The 17,936-nt window shown below is 40.5% G+C and overlaps 1 protein-coding gene across 7 annotated transcripts in view; it reads left to right on the forward strand.

Annotated features, from left to right (window-relative positions):
* The window catches only part of AKAP6 (A-kinase anchoring protein 6), a 496,497-nt gene that overhangs the window by 213,399 nt on the left and 265,162 nt on the right, over window positions 1–17,936 (forward strand). For all 7 annotated transcript variants that reach the window (XM_047864358.1, XM_047864356.1, XM_047864354.1 and 4 more), the window contains 2 exons: window positions 171–422; window positions 9,876–11,642. In XM_047864358.1, the coding sequence (XP_047720314.1) occupies window positions 171–422; window positions 9,876–11,642 (2,019 nt within the window). The remainder of the gene's footprint in view (window positions 1–170; window positions 423–9,875; window positions 11,643–17,936) is intronic.

The following is a 17,936-nucleotide window of genomic DNA, read 5'->3' on the forward strand; positions in this document are numbered from 1 at the left end:
TAAAGGCAAGTTACCCAACCCGCAGTTTACCAGACATGTTGGCCCTGGCAATTGGTGTTAAGTGAAGGAGTGACTTTTTTTTATCACCTCCCCCACCCCTCCCACCCCCTGCCGCCACCGTCCCTAGGTTAAGGGAAAATAGCCTTCATGTATTTTGTTTTTCTTTACAGGACATTTGCGAAGATATTTCTGATCATGTTGAGCAAATCCATGCCCTCCTTGAAACAGAGTTCTCCCTGAAGCTGCTGTCCTACTCGGTCAATGTGATTGTGGACATCCACGCCGTGCAGCTCCTCTGGCATCAGCTCCGAGTCTCGGTGCTGGTCCTGCGGGAGCGCATCCTGCAGGGTCTGCAGGACGCCAATGGCAACTACACCAGGCAGACAGACATTCTGCAGGCTTTCTCTGAAGAGACAAATGAGGTGGGTATGTGAAGCCAAGTCATGTGTCATCACGTGTGACCATTTGAAGAATGTTTTCGGCTCAGAGATGTGGGATAGGAACTTTTTGTAGGTAAATAATCAGGGCCTGAGCTGGGCTTTGAATCTAGGTATAGTGACTGGAGGCTAGGGTACTTTTAATATGAATAAAGCTTTAGACCAGAGTTAATTCATACCTGATGGTTTGCCCGGATACCACCCACAGTTGTTGGTACTCACCTGGCTTCTTGCTCCCCATTCAGTTATTTGATAAATATTTATTGAGCACTTACTATATGCTAAGCACTAGGTGCTAAGAGTATAATAATGATCAAAATGTGGTCTTTTCCCTCAAGTGGTCTAGTAGGGGATAGAGACAGAAGGACAGACATTAAAGGCAGATTGTGATTAAGTCTACATATTGCTACTGGAAGATAGAAAAGGGGAACCTAATTCAGACAGGAAAGTCCCAGGTTGGACCTAAAGGAGAAGCAGTATTAGACTGGGTAACAAAGGTAGAAAATCTTCTAGGCAAAAAGAATGGCATCATCAAAGATCCAGAAGTAAGAGAAAGAATGACAGTCTCAGAGAGCTATAGAAAGGATTGGAGCAAAAAGTTTAAGGGACCAGGATTACCTATTAGGTAAGCAGAGGTCAGATTATGAAGATGAAAAGTCATACTAAAACTCATATTAAAAGAATTAGAATATATTTTAGGGAAAGAAAAAGAGTTTGGGGAATTGACATGATTAAATTCATGCTTTAAAAAAAAGTCATTCTGGATGTAAGAAGTCAAATGGGTTTCAGAATTTTACACAACCAATATATTTGTATTTTTTTGTACTCATATTAAGGGTAGTTTAAAGAGCTTATTGCTGTCACTTTTGATGCATGGCTTAAGAATGAAGACTGTGAATTTTAATCCAAGTGAACTCTCCTAACCCCAAATAAAATTGACATATGTATGGGAGCAAAACATTGTGCTAACTAAGCAGGGGCTGTGGTGTGTGTTTGTGTGTTTGTGTGTGTGTGTGTGTATGGATGTGTAGATAGATGTGGTGTGGAGAATCATAGAATGTGTGCATATACGTGTATATAGTCCCTTGGCTCTTGACATCCAGTTTAGTGCTCTACCTTTGGTTTTGTGGAAAATATATATCATAGAGGTTTACAAGACACATAAATAAGTAAGATTAACAGGTTTTATAATGAGTGTTGCATAATTTAGTATTAATGTTTCAGTGTCTCCAGCAATATCAACAACAAAACAAGTTTGTGCTTATTCTCATAAATGATTTATACTTGTTGATTATTGTTTTCATGATGATGCTCTTGCTGTAGCAAATTCCCTGCAGGCCCTGGAAGTTTATGAGAATCCAAATCTCCTAGGCTCACTTCTAGCTTTATGTCGTGTTCTTTGTTTTCATTCAGCTTTTGCTGCCATCAAGGCAGTGGAGGAGGTGATACCAACTTCAGTAGAGCCCTGTTTTAATCATAAGGTGATCCGTTGGTGTGTGTGTTAGTGCCCAGATGCCATCCCTCCCCAGTGCGATCCCTAGGTGGTCCTTGATTGGGACTCTTGTGGTCCTGAGAGGCTATTAAGAATCCCAAACTGTCCAACTTTGCCCTAAATCTGGTATTCATGAGGTATATGTAATGAGGTAGACATGAGAGTTGGGAAAGATTTTTCTAAATTCTGAAGAGCTCTATAGAAATCTACCTGCCATCTTCAATCTATATATTTTTGTTGTTGTTTTTCCTCCTTATGTGTTCTGCTGGCTCTAGCATCCAGTATCGATCAGTCATCAGATCTGCCTACTTTCTACTACTAGAGGGGGCATTAGAAAGTATTGGATCAAACCATTTCCCTTTATATATTTATTTATTCATTAAATAAACATTTGCTAATCACCAACTCTTTGTTGTTGAGTGGGGGATAGAGCAGTGTTCTAGGATTTATTGTTATCATTGTTGTTGTTTTGTGGAATACTTTCATCATGTATTTGTGTCATTCATGAAGGGTAGCCCAGGTAATGATGAAAAAGCCATTAAGGCTAACTAATTGTCACTGGCCACTGTTTTATGTTTCAAGTTTATACTAAGTAGTATCCATTATGGTTCTCGCAATATGAGCTCAACAGTTATTTACATATTTGATTGGAAACAATTTAGTGAATTTTCATATTTGGAATTCTTTAGTTCTGTCATAAATATGCAAGAATATGTTGTGTGAGGGATAAAGGAACAGTGGATTCTCAGCCATAGGCTTTGTTGACATTTTTCTATGAATTGAAGCACTGTTTCCATTACCATCCTTCCCAAAGCAATGGATACCTGATCCTAGTTGTTTGTGCCTCTAGTGTGAATTCCATGAGACCATTTCAAAGACTGCTTAGTTTTATTTGTTTCTGCCAGCAAGCACACTGGGACTGTGAATAATGGGAAGAGAATTGGGTTAAAATTCTAAGCTTCATCAGAATAAAGTCAGCTGTGGAAGATTTCTAGAATGAAGAAGGAAATGGCATAAAACAGGCTGATGACCTGGAATAGTAGATGTCCTTCCAGTGAAAGTGAATTCATTTTCTCTTTTTGTAAGCCAGTTGAGTTTCTGAGCCATATTAGAGGATAAGTTGGGAAGCTGAAAAAGTGGCAAGTTCTCTCTTTTCTGTCTTTGCAAAAACAAAATGTTAAGTTTAATTCTTGTATTTAAATATGAAGCAGACCATATTTGAAAACAAATTAACAAATGTTGTATTAAGATAAAACCAATCAAGTAAACAAATAAAAAGAGCAGGGCAAAGCTCAACATTGTGTAAAAATGTGTTGTACTGAAATTTTTTATATTTCAGATACTTTGATAAACACTTTATATTTATTGTTTCATTTAGTAAGGAAGGTAAGAGATATTAAAAATAGTTCCATTTTATAGATGGGAAAAATTGAATCTAAGAGAGGTTAAGTGACTACCTCAGGGCATAAATCTAGGAATAAATAGAACAAAGAAAACTACCTCTTAATCAATCTCTATTATAATAATAGTGATTCTTTCCTCCCTCTCTCCTCTGTCCCTCCCTTCCTTCCCACTTTCCTTTTACCTCCCCTAAATACTTATTGATTTCCTACTATCTGTAAGGCAGTAGGCAGTCAGAGATGAATGAGACCTGTTAGGAATCACCTTCATAATTTTGTTAGAGCCTCAAAAAGTTCTGGAGGGCAGGCAAGGATGGTCCCAGTATTCTTATTTTACAGATGATACTCTTGTATCCATCTTACAGATGACATGACTGAGGTTGAGGTAAAATCACACCAGTAGTGGTAACTATTAATAATATTAACACAATAGCAAACAGTGATTAAGCCAGATGGTGTGGCAAGCACTTTACCTAAATGATACTTAACCCTCTCTGTGGGAGTGCACTTATCCTTCCAGAGCACACACACCATCACCCTTTGTGTTCTATGAGCACTTGTCACAGGTCAGTTTATATGATGACAAAGTATACGCTAGATCTGAACTTCATGAGTGTTGGTACCGGATTATAATCATCTCTATCAACCACAGCACCTTATTAGAATCACTGTATACAAAAATCTGATGGGTTAAGTTGAATTAAATAATGAAGATAATCACTGCTTTAGGGATAGAAGATGGAGATACTATTTTAGGTTGGTGGAATAGGATCAATCTTGGAAATTAATCATTTGACTCATAATTTTAGCCTGTAGAAAATAGAGACTCTTTGAATTTATTCGTGTGTGTTTTCCTCTTGCCCACCAGTAAGAGGTCTGTGACTTTATATGTTGGTAGTTGAAGCATAACAAACAGCATGTAGTGAGATTAGAGGAGGAAGGGGAAGGAGGGGCATACAATTTTTCTTTTACTGTACCCATGGTTAAAACCAGTAAATTCTATTTCAAACTCTCTTCTCAGTAAGAACTCTAAATAAGGGCACAAAACTAACCCTGATGTGACCATGGACACTGATATAACTTTGGGGGCTTTTTAATAGGGAGATATTCAAATCTCTAAATTATGAGTATTAAATCTCATATTCATTGGTAGCAAAATGCAGTTGTATAAAAAGAAAATGTCTAAGAAGACATTTGGAAGAGCTTCAGTTAATCATAGGTGAGGAACAAAGCAAAATTTTTTGTTTTCAACTGGGGGCAGGGGAAAGGTTTCCTTGATGTCTGAGACCAGATAGAAGCCAGCAATAAAGTGAATAAATTATCCATCAATAAAGTGAATACATTACCATCTCCACAAAACATAAGCTTCATCTGAGAAACTGCTTCATAGCATATGAAATGGAGGTATATTGGAGCTTAGACATTGCTAGGCACCCATGACACAACTCACGGCACTATGCAATTAAATGTGATATCTCTGAAGAAAAAAGGACAGTAAAAACAACGCTCATTCTTCCCCACCTCCCTATCCACCCGAGACTATTAATTACACACATTAGAAAACTGTCTGGGATGACTGGTCCAGAAGAAAGCAGTGGGGCTAAAAATATTAGTATTACTAAGCAATATTTTAGGAAATGAAACTCATTATTCATCTGCTCTGAGATACTTCAGAGAACTTTAAAAAAATGCCCTCTGCATGGTGAAATCTACAAAAAGTACTTTTGAAGAATGTTCTTAGTAACAAACTGTGTTTAAAAAATACCTCAGGTACATGCTTATCATTTGGTCTTTAGGGTATGAAATGGATACTCCATATGCTGTTTTTTGTTTTGTTGTTCAGGGAGGGATTTTTTTTTCACATTAAAAGTGCAGCATTATTAAAAATAGTTACCCCTGAGTGACACTCAGCCATGAACAGAAATCTTGGCCTGGTTGGGAACAGGATGGGAGAGGGTTCCCTTTGGAGCACTAAGTGTCTTTGAGTATGGCATTTTCTTTTCCAAAGGACTGGCTAGGGAAGGGATCTCTAGGGGAAGAATTAGGAAATAGCAGCCATACCCTGTTATCTGAGATGCGGTTTCATGCCATATATTCATCTAATATTTCTTGAGCACCAGTTATTTTTGAGCATAACTGTCTCCCTGATCTTAAGATACTTAAGACAGTATCTCAAAATGGAGACCAAATACTTCCCCAGGGCTGCAGTATTCTACATGGCCAGAAACAGGCGCCTGACACTTGTAAGGGTCTAATTTTTACCTGAACTCTCAAATTTCTTTTTCTCTACCCATCATAGAAACACTTTTACTTAAAATCTCTTTAACCTCACTGAAGTAGCTGCAGTGCTGTACTTTCATGACACAAATGATAGAAAATAATGCAAATTTCAACTAGTTAGTAATTTAAATACCAACTTATGGGATAGCTTGAGAACTTAACTATCATTAATAATACTAATTTTGGGGCGCCTGGGTGGCGCAGTCGGTTAAGCGTCCGACTTCAGCCAGGTCACGATCTTGCGGTCCGGGAGTTCGAGCCCCGCGTCGGGCTCTGGGCTGATGGCTCAGAGCCTGGAGCCTGTTTCCGATTCTGTGTCTCCCTCTCTCTCTGCCCCTCCCCCATTCATGCTCTGTCTCTCTCTGTCCCAAAAATAAATAAACGTTGAAAAAAAAAATTAAAAAATAATACTAATTTTGTGAAGGAATAAGTTCTGAGTACTGAATTAAAAAATTTAAAAATACAACCTTTCTTTTATTTATTTATTGTTTAGCTTATTAATTAATTTGTTTTTTAATTTATATCTGAGTTAGTTAGCATATAGTGTAACAATGATTTCAGGAGTAGATTCCTTAATACCCCTTACCCAGGGGTATTCCTTAATACCCCCCTCTAGCAACCCTCCAGCAACCCTCTGTTTGTTCTCTTTATTTAAGAGTCTCTTATGTTTTGTCCCACCCCGTTTTTATACTATTTTTGCTTCCCTTCCCTGGTGTTCATCTGTTTTGTATCTTAAAGTCCTCATATGAGTGAAATCATATCATATTTGTCTTTCTCTGACTGACTAATTTCGCTTAGCATAATACCCTCTAGTTCCATCCACGTAGTTGCAAATGACAAGATTTCATTCTTTTTGATTGCTGAGTAATACTCCATCACACACACACACACACACACACACAGACACACACACACACGCACACACACACACACACACACCCCATCTTCTTTATCCATTCATCTGTTGATGGACATTTGGGTTCTTTCCATACTTTGGCTATTGTTGATTAGTGCTGCTATGAACATTGGGGTGCATGTGCCCATGCGAGAAAGCACACCTGTATCCCTTGGATAAATACCTAGTAGTGCAATTGCTGGGTTGTAGGGTAGTTCTATTTTTAATTTTTTGAGTAACCTCCATACTGTTTTCCAGAGTGGCTGCACCAGTTTGTATTCCCACCAGCAGTGCAAAAGAGATCCTCTTTCTCCACATCCTCACCAACATCTGTAGTTGCCTGAACAACCCTGCTTTTAAAATATTTTTTTAAATGTTTATTTTTGAGAGAGACAGAGACAGAATGTGAGTGGGTTAGGAGCAGAGAGAGAGGGAGACACAGAATCAGAAGCAGTCTCCAGGCTCCGAGCTGTCGGCACAGAGCCCGACGTGGGGCTTGAACTCACGAGGCATGAGATCATGACCTGAGCTGAAGTCAGATGCTCAACCGACTGAGCCACCCAGGCACTCCAAAGCCTGCTTTTAGATAAGAATTTCCATATTATTCTCTTAAAAATTGCATAAAGTATGACTTTTGTTTGACTGGCTCATTCGTCAGTGGATTTGTCTTCTGACTTTGTCATTTCATGGGCTTAGTCCAGGAATGAAGCATAAAAGCCACACAATTTCATTTAGATAATTATTGTTGAGATTGGCAGTTAATAATGGTTTCTCATTTTGTACAATGTAATTTAGCATAGGGATACCTCTCATTTTGATGACACTTTCCCCCTCAATATACTTGATCAATAAAAGTAATAATATAATAAGTAGGAAGAGTGAACATTCATTGAGCACCTATCCATGTGCCAGACTTGTGTTTTGCATATATTATCTCCTTTAAAACTTATAACAGCCCTTGACATGGTTTATCATTTGCTTTTTACAGATGAAGGAAATGAGGTTTAGTGACATCAGGCTACTGGCTGATGGTCACATAGCTAATTAGTGTTGGAGCTAGAATTGGTTCTGAAACTTGGGCTTTTAGTCACTGGAGTCAGCTAAAACTACATAATCAGAGGAAGAAATTACATGAAGGCATAGAGATACGTTCCAAAATATCATCATTCACCCATTCATTCATTTATTCAACAGATGTATCTATGAATACTTACTCTATGCACATCACCATGCCAAATGTTGCAAATGTTCTCGTGAGTCAGCCATTTTTCATGTGCTTGATACTCTCATGGTACTTACAAAATAGTGGAGAAACAAATTAATCAAGTAATCACAGAAGTATTTATTTATAGTTTGATGTAAATGCTTAAAAGAAAAACAACATAGTTTTATGAGAGCTTGTAAGAAAAAATGCTGACTTAGGTGGGAGTTTGGAATTTTGAAGAAGTGAAGCTTGGTCTGAGGTTTGAGGGGTGAGTAAGAGTAAACTAGTTAAGGGGTATTGTAGGTGGGAAATGTTCTTGACAGAGGAAATAGTATGTACAAAGGCCTTGAGGCAAAAGAAACTATGTTCAAAAACTGAAAGGAGGGCATTGCGGCTGGTATAGCCAGGGAGGGGAGAGTGGCTTGAAAGAGTCCTCTACATGACTGTCGTTGGAAGGGTTTGGATTTTTAACCCAGCAGCAGGAAGCTAATAAAGACTTTAAGCATCACATTTGTAATTTGTAAAGATTACTCTAGTGACAATGTGGAAAACAAACTGGAGGAGGGGGTATGTCTGTTTAAAATAATAGCCAATGAATCAAAGAAGATTATGATATAGAGGTCAGAGTGTGGACTCAGGGTCGGAAGGCCTGCATTTAAGGCCTAGTTCAGCCCCTGGTTGTGAGGCTGTATGCTAGTTATATACCTTCTTTTGGCTTAGGCTCCTCCTATATAAAACAGGGACAATGGTACAGGCCCCAGAAGAAAGTTATTGCGAGGATTAAATGAAAAAGTAATAGTAGTAATCAACCATCCCCACTTATAGATGAGGAAGCTGAGGCTTAGAAAAGTTAAATGAGGCTTATTAGTATTTATCTGAATGTTGTGGGTACCAGTAAGGGGAGTAAGAGATAAATGCAAGGTGAAAGTGGGAAGGGAGAGAAAATTTCCAAAAGTAAAACAAACAAATGAACAACAACAACAACAACAACAACCAGTGCAAGGTTCTAGAATGACCAGATCTTGGGATAACCTGGCTGAAAGGACACAGGGTCCAGCGGCCACATGACCTCTGCCTTCAGTTTGCTCACCCGGTTCTTCCTCCAGGAGAAAAGAGGACTGAAGGGATAAATGACCCTCCATGTTTTAGTTTCCTTCCTTCATCTCCTAAGGGGCTAGATTAGACCAGGCTTTACTTAGCATGGTAGGCATCACAGGATTCCAGGGCCCTTCTTCTTCAGCTAATCATCCATCAAAAATCTCCCTGTTTGTTGTGTGATATTAGGAACTGTATTAGTGATGACACAAAAGCCTTAATCACATAATTAAAGATTAAAAATCAAAAATACTTGTAAAGCTATTTGATGGCATAGGGGGTTTCAAATCAAACTGGGCTATCTTGAATTATAAATAACAAGGGAGAGAGGCGCTTGGTACCTAACACACACAAATGGGAGTGGGGGCAAGAAATGCATGTCGAGAGAGAAAGAGGACAGGGACTGAGACGGTAAGGTTTTAATATTCATTACTCTTCTCCAGGTTTACCTGTGTCTACCTTCAAAAGGGTGGGTACAAACAGAAGCTGGTCTTGAACTATTTCTGTGATGTATGCAAATCATAGTTCACCTTCCTGTGATTTGTGAATATGACAAATATATATGAAATATGTAGTTAACATGTCAAACTTAGTGTAATTAATTATACCACTTAAAAATATTTATTGGGCATCTTCTATAAGCTAACCACTGTGGTAGGTGCTAGAATGATAGCAAGGGGCAAAACAGATGTTCATGGAGATTTTACTCTTAACGTTACTTGGTTCCCAGAATATCATTACATAAGGCATTGCATAAAAAATGAATTATTCAATGAAGCGTATGCTATTTTAAAATAGAAAGTTAAGGCAATAATGGATATTTTTGGCTTGACCTTGACCATTTCTATCAAGGCTTTATTCTCCAGATTAAAGGAATATCCAATATTTAAGAACAGGATACTATATAAAGCAATATAATTGATTAATATGCCTTTCTGTATGTTAAACCAGAAGAAATTGAGACAGCTGCATTTTTGACCTTTACAGTGGCCTCTGCTGAGATTTCATTTGAACAGCAGTTGAGTGTAATTGATGTTGCATTTACTGAAACTGTTGCCCTTGTCTGTTTCAGGGCCGACTTGATTCTCTAACAGAAGTGGATGACTCAGGACAGTTAACTATCAAATGCTCTCAAAATTACTTGTCCCTGGATTGTGGTATTACTGCTTTTGAACTGTCTGACTACAGTCCAAGTGAGGATTTGCTCGGTGGCCTAGGTGACATGACCTCTAGCCAGGTCAAAACCAAACCCTTTGACTCTTGGAGCTACAGTGAGATGGAAAAGGAGTTCCCCGAGCTCATCCGAAGCGTTGGGTTACTCACGGTGGCTACTGACCCCGTCCCTCCCAACTGCAGCGAAGCAGTCAGGGAGGAGAGGTCGCAAGTACCTCTTTCAACAGATGACAGAGGTGGATGTGAGAAAAACAGTGCTTCTACCGTCGAGGAGCCACCAGGCTTAATGCCCGGGACGTCATCTTCAGGGGAAGCTCTGACAAATGCTGAACAACCCCCTTCTGAGGCTGTGAAGCAAGAATCCAGTTCCTCCTCCCAGCTTGGGGCAAAGAACCAACAGCCTCTGCCTTGTGAAAATGCAACTCCCAAGCGATCCATCAGAGATTGCTTTAATTATAATGAGGACTCTCCCACGCAGCCCACGTTGCCAAAAAGAGGGCTTTTCCTTAAAGAGGAAACTTTTAAGAATAGTCTGAAAGGCACTGTTACAAAGAAGCAGATGGCTGATCTCAAGCCTGAGTTGAGCAGAAGCACTCCTTCTCTGGTGGAAGCTCCTGACAGATCCAAGCTTTGTCTGGTGTTACAGTCTTCCTACCCCAACAGCCCATCCGCTGCCAGCCAGTCATATGAGTGTTTGCACAAGGTTGCAGATGGGAATCTTGAGAACACAGTCAAAAGTCACATTAAGGAAATATCCTCCAGCCTGGGAAGGCTTAGTGACTGCCATAAAGAGAAACCTCGACTTAAGAAGCCACACAAGGCCCCAGCAGAGGTGCCTCTGTGCCGAACACCCAAACGGGGAGCCGGTTCAGGCAAGCAAGCCGAAAACACGAGGAGCTCAGTAGTGTCGAATGGGATTCCTTCAGGTACTTCCAACGCCACAGAGAGGCCAGAAACAGACTCCGTTTCCACATCCTCACTGGAGCCGTGTAACCAGAGAAGTTGGGATGCTAAATTGCCAGTGAGGTCAGAGACATCCAGTTCACCACCTCTTACTCAAAGTAGTGAATCTTCTGCTGGCTCAGACAGCATCCTGTCTCCAGTGCCCCTTCTTTCAAAACACAAAGGCAAAAAAAGTTACTCCTCCTCCCCAAGTCACGTCACCAGGAACGGTCAGGTCGTGGAGGCCTGGTATGGCTCCGACGAATACCTGGCACTGCCCTCACACCTCAAGCAGACAGAAGTTTTAGCTCTGAAATTGGAAAACCTAACAAAGCTTCTGCCTCAGAAACCCAGAGGAGAAACCATTCAAAATATTGATGACTGGGAACTGTCTGAAATGAATTCGGATTCCGAGATCTACCCCACGTACCATGTCAAGAAGAAGCATACGAGGCTAGGCAGAGTGTCTCCCAGCTCGTCCAGTGACATAGCCTCTTCACTGGGAGAGAGCATGGAGTCTGGCCCCCTGAGTGACATTCTTTCTGACGAGGAGTTGTGTATGCCTCTTTCTGGTATGAAAAAATACATTGATGAGAAGTCGGAGAGAGCTTCATCCTCTGAGAAAAACGAGAGCCATTCTGCCACAAAATCTGCTTTAATTCAGAAACTGATGCAAGATATTCAACACCAAGACAACTATGAAGCCATATGGGAAAAAATAGAGGTAAGGTGGTCTTCTTGACTTGAAAGAGTTCCTCTATGATCTTTGGAAATAATGCTGGAAAAAGGTCAACCCCTGCCCATCACCATCATAAAAAGTGTAGCTATTTTTCATAATCCTGATTCCCCGAAGATAGAAAAGAAAAAGCCCAATGATCACTGCACTGTGGCAGAATGTGCATCATTAGGAACGACCCTTGTCAGTGCATTAGCTTGGTGTGGCGCTGCTTGGTGCAGGAATCTCTGTTGATATTGGTGACACCCATCATGACTCCTGGTGAATGGTGGGCCCCCTTGAATGGAACACGAAATAAAACAGAATGGCAGCCGTGCACAGACCAGTACCTCAGGAGTATGTGAATGGAATATTGTAGTTGTCCTCACTGCTTTTTGATTGGTTTGTTCTAACCCAAGAACAGCTTACCATTCCCAATGTTAGCTCCCTATAGAAATAGACCAGATGTTTCTAATTACGGGGGAGACCTTGTTTTTCTTCAGTCTTCCTCCTCTTTGAGGCCCCTGGCTGATCACCACGCTCTCTGTACTGTGTACCATCCATGGGCTCTGAGATGAGGTGGGGGTGATATCTTGGATAAATCTGTACTTTTAGAATGGACTGTTAGATGAAGTATTTGAGGACAGATGTCAAAATTCTCTGGACTGAGCTCCATAATTTAAGCTGTGATTTAAGACACTGTATAAAAGTATAGTACACATGGACAGGCTAACCTGGAGGAGGAAAATGAAGGTGCCTAAAACAAAGGAAGAGTTAATGTCAATAGACAATAATAACATATATTAATGATTATTTTTACTAAGAATTTATATATTCAATCCTCACAACATCCCTATTGTATGGTTAAGGAGACTGAGGCTGAGAGAGATCAGGTACCTGCTCTAGAACCCATACTTATTAACTAAATGCTCCCATGCCTCCCAGTAAGGAAGTGATAAATATATACTGCATGCAAATACCGTAGTATTGGAAAGAAGAAATAATATCAGTGGAGTTAGGATTTGCCTGGGGCGTTCTTGTCAAGTGCGAGAACTTCAGTGGAGTTTTGAAGAGTATGCCAGGATTTAGACAGAGAGGACAGTGGGTATTTCAGGCAGGAGGAGCATAAACCAAAACACAGAGGTGGGAACTGGGAACGAGCATGTTTATGGGGGGTGGGGAGATACAGAGAACTGTCCTGACTGGAAGGTTTTAAACAGAAAGCAATGAAAGTTCCCATATATGTAATAGACCTGGTTGCTACAAGGCCCTGAAGACCAGAGCAAGGCAGTTAGAATTTCCTCACCAGACACCTATGGAAACTTCTCTGAAAGTGAAGTTACTCCTACTGTGAATAGTAATATAAGCCACAACAACTAATGGTTCCCGGGCTCTTATTTCATGCTTGGCTCTGTGATAAGAGCTTTATGTGCTTTATTCTGTTTAAGTCATAGGAGGTAGGACTTTTTTAGGTGAAGAAGCTAAGGCAGAACAGATTAGAAAATTTGCTTTAGGCCTCATAGCTAGTAATTATAGAGTAAGGATTTGAACTCAGAGGCACCACACTTAAAAGCAGTGTAGGCCATGGCCTCCAATAGCCTTTCTGGAAGATTTAGTTGACAGGAACAGGAAGGAGGTCATGATAATTGTGATGGTGACCAGGGCAGAGATACTGGCCTGTGGCAGCCAATCTGAGGGACTTCTGTGTTGTGGGACAGGCAAGGGTGGAGAGGGCTGTTGAAGGAAGTGAGCTGGATCCAGAAAACTGGCTCTAGGCCTTGCTCAGTCATTAAAGCCTAGAGTGGCCCATGGCTAATCATGTTTCGTTCTGGGTCTTGTTTCTTCTTTTGTAAATAGAAATGTTTTAAGCAGATAATGGCTACAATACCAACTTACAATGGTAGCACGTTTTGTTTCCATTATTGTGTAAGGATGAAGCCAAATGTTCAGCCTCTTCCTTCCTCAGAAGGAAGCATTAGGATGGGTAGCTGGCTTGAGGTGGAGGGGAGGCAGGTAATTTAAAAAATAAATACACTGATGTTGATTATATGATAAAACTGTTAAGGGAAAGTGTCTTGTAGGGAGTTGGAAATTTTGTCCCAGAGTTGGGATATGAAGCAAAGGCTGAAAGAAGATTAAGACCCTTGGTCAGTCTACCCTCCCTTCCCCCTTCAGTGGGGCAGCTGCCAACCCCCAGGTCAGTTGACCTAGGATATCACATTCCAGCTTTGATCTACCTGTGGGCCCAGAGAACCTTTTCTACCTGCAAATGTAACATAATAACAAGGGTGTTAACCATCCTCTTGGTACCAGGCTTCTACTAGGCACTTTCCCTGCAGTAATTCTCTCATAGGATTCTCAAACAGCCCTACGGCATAGATTTTATTACCCAAAATGGACCACTTCTTTTTCCCCCTTGTGCTCCCACTCTGGTCCTAGCCACCATCATCATCATCTGTCTGGTTTACTGCACTAGCCTCCTAACCGGTCTGTCTGCTCCCATCCTGCTCCCATTATGGTCTATTTCTAAGACAGCAGCCAGAATGACCCTTTTAAAACATAAATCAGATCATATCATGCCTCTGCTCAAAACCCCAAACAGTTCCTGTCAATTGAGAGGCCCCTGATTTCCTCTCTGACCTGATTTCCAACTGCTCTTCCTCACGGTCACTTCACCCCATTCCCACTGGCCTCCTTGCTGTTCCAGGAAGGAACAAGCTGGGCATGCCCCTGCCTTTAGGACCTCTGTCAGTTCCCTCTGCCTGCATCTTTTCATCAGATGCCCTCATTTCTAATTTTGTTAACCTCTTCTGTGTCTACTGAAACACCAACTTCTTAAGGGAAGCCTACCCTCACCATCTTTTAAAAGGTGTCCCCTGAACTGTTTTATTTTTTTCTACAGCTCTCACTGTATTCTGCCATTTTATTCTGTTTAATATGGTTTTTGTTTTAGTATGTTTACTGTTTCCCTTGCTTGAATGAGAGGTCTGTGAGGGAAGAAGTATTTATCTGTTAAGCATGCTAATGAATATAATGAACTTATAACAGTGCCTGGTACATAGTAAGTGCTCAGTAAAGACTGAATTCATTCGAATGAATGAATCCCATTTTAGAGTGGCTGAATCTGAATTCAGAGAGACGAAATCACTTTTCCTAGACTTCCCAGCTAGTAAGTCATGGAGCAAGTCTTCAAGCCCCATGTGCTTTACTCTATTCACTAGATAAAGTCTTGAGAATAGATGAATTCCCTGAGAAAATGAGGATAGATAGAGAATAGAAGAGGGGTGATAACTGAGACTCAAGTTGTAGCCCAGCTATAAGGCAGGAACAAAGAATAGGCCCATCTGTAGGGACCAGGAAAGGACAGAGAGGATTCTTGGGTGTTAAATAAATGGATGGAGAAGGGATGTGAGATGGATATTAGCTTTGTTCTCTGCAAAAGGGAGATTGAGAAGAATAATAACAAAGAAAAAAAAAACAACCCTTAGATTTGGTTGAGAGTCAGTGAGGACCTTCGAGAAAAATGGACTCAATGAAAGAGTAGAAGTAGAAGCTGGAATACAGATGATTGAGAAGTGAGAGAATCATTCCTAATAGCTCAAGGAACTAGGTTGAGAAAGCAATATGAGACAAAAGACGATAGTTGAAAGTAAAGTCAAATAAAAGTTTCATTAAAAAAGTAAAGCTTATGTGAAGGCAGAAAAGAAAAGAGAGATGGAGGTGGCTGGGAAGAATGTGTAAATGTGGCACACACCGAACCAAGAAGGGAGGGAGTGTGCAATCTGTGGGGAGAATTCTGGCCTGATATAAAAAAGTTATAAAATGCTGAAGAATGTATCCTGCTTCAGACTCCACCCTTATCAAAGGGAAAGTGGGGTGTTTCCTCCTCCCTTCCCATCCCGAGTTCCCCTGCCTCCTTTCCGAGTCACACAGAACACAAGGTAGAAGGCACATAAAAGGCCACTGACAGTCTAGGGATTTTATGGGGCTGTGATAGAATCCCTGGGACAACACCCGAGTGACAAGTGTCCCAGATGCCGTATAGGTTGCTGTCATTCCCCACCCCTCACATTTGGGTCCTTCTTAAAGTGGGCTGGTTTTGTGAATGTGAAAAATTTCTCTTTATCTTTTTTATTCTGTAGGAAAATTCATTTCTTTGAATAGATAATGTATTCACATGGCTTAAAAACATATATGTTTAAAAATATCCAGTAAAGAGTTTCTAGATAGTTCAGTCAGTTAGGCATCCAACTCTTGATTTCATGATCTCAGGTCATAATCTCACAGTTTGTGGGATCGAGTCCTCATTGGGCTCTGCACTGACAGTGTGAAGCCTGCTTGGGATTTTCTCTCTCAATCTCTCTCTCTCTCTGCCCCTCCCTGTCTTGTACGCTCTCTCTCTCTCTCTCTCTCTCTCTCTCTCTTTCTCTCAAAAACAAAATATCCAGTAAAAAACTCTCTATCCTTATTCCACATCTTGAGTTCCCACCCCATCAAAGGTGATCACTGTTGTTTTGGTTTATATGTCCTTTAAGAAGTGCTTTATACATATACAAGCAAATGCAAACATATTTATTAAGTGATATTTTAAAACCTAAGAAACAAGTTGCAGCCTGTTCTTCTCTGCAAATAAAAATTTTTCTGTTAACTAATTCTGTGAGTTCCTAAGGGATGGCCCTTTCCCAATCTCTCAGTGGGAGTTGAGGGAATTTTGCTGAGACATGGTTGATCCTTCCAGAACCTATTGTGTGGATGAGGTAATTGAGCATTTCAGGTCTGAATGTTCACCTCCAATAGGAGCTTCTCAAGGTGTAAAATTAAAAGTGAAAAACATGAGTCAAGTTATTGAACCAGACCCATTCATTGCAAAACATTTAAGAAATGTTCAAAAAAAATTTGCTGACCCCTGCTCTAGAGTAAGGAAGAAAGAAGGGAAATGATTTCTTATCAGCATCTACTATGTGCCAGGTTCTGATATAGGTTCTTTCATTTAACTTGTATGACAACCCTGTGGAAGAGCTCTTATTGGTCTTGTTTTACTGATGTTGGATCTGAAGCTCCAATGCTAATGACTTGCCCAGGGTCATACTGCTGCTACTATGAGAGCTGGGATTCCAACTGAGATGCCAGGACTGACCTGGTTTTCTCCTACAGATATAGTCCAATGCCAGGGGAGTTAGACAATAATCACATACCCTGATAAAATCTATTTAGAAAACCCACAAACCACTACTAGATTCATAAGTGAATAGCGTGACTTCTTCCTCATGACCTGACTAGAAATGAACTGCCTAATGAGTAGTCACTTGTTTAAGGTGAGCAATTTTGACACCAGATTAACAGCTATATGATTTGCAGGAGGGCTGGGAGAATGCAGTACAGTGTGGTGCCACCTCAGTGAAGCATTTCAGGAGATCTGTCCTTTGGGGTATAGTGCAATGTCCACTTTTCACATCACAGACTTCCTGCTCACACTAAGTTCTCAAAGCTCATCCTGGAAGATGTTACTCCATTCGGTTGAGCTCATTGGTACCAAGTTGATAGATACATGACGTAACTGATCCCTTTTCTCTCCAGCAACCAGTGTCTTCAAATGCCAGATTATGGCATCTCAACTAGAGTTCAGTGACCCAACGCTTGTTAGCATTTTATCTCAGACATCTATAACCTGATTTTAAAAACTTCTTTGGTGCCAGCTAAGGATGTCTTTGCACATAAGTTATTTCAGAATCAGTGCAGCAAATACTTAGCCAAGTGCTTGCTTTTTGTAACTAGGCTATGTAAAATTGTAGTCAAGTCTGTGGTAGCAGTATGAAGGCAGCCACCCTTGCTACTGCCTCAAGATGGAGCAGGGAGCTGGTTGGTTAACCCAGAGTAATGTGAATGTAGAAGAGATTTGGTCCTGGGATTAACTTGGCACTGATTCCTTTTTCCAGGAGATAAAATGGGTCCATATAGAAGTTGTCCTATCTTTTACCCTCATTTTGACTGTATGTTGACTTATCGATGATACCACGCTGATGATGGCAGTCATTAAAGAAATAGCTCATTGTCCTGAGTTTTCTTCCTTTTCTTTTTCTTCATTGTGATGAAAAGGACATAGCATAAAGTTTGCCATTTTAACTGTTTTTAAGTGTACAGTTCATTAGTTTTAAGTATATTCATACTGTTGTGAAACCGATCTCAGAACTCTTTCATCTTGCAAATCTGAAACTCTCTACCCACTAAACAGAAACTTCTCTTTCCTCCATCTCCCTCAGCCCCAGTAACCACAATTCTACTTTCTGTTTCTATGGATTTTAG

The sequence above is a fragment of the Prionailurus viverrinus genome, chromosome B3, assembly GCF_022837055.1.
Source record: "Prionailurus viverrinus isolate Anna chromosome B3, UM_Priviv_1.0, whole genome shotgun sequence".
Classification (NCBI taxonomy): domain Eukaryota; kingdom Metazoa; phylum Chordata; class Mammalia; order Carnivora; family Felidae; genus Prionailurus; species Prionailurus viverrinus.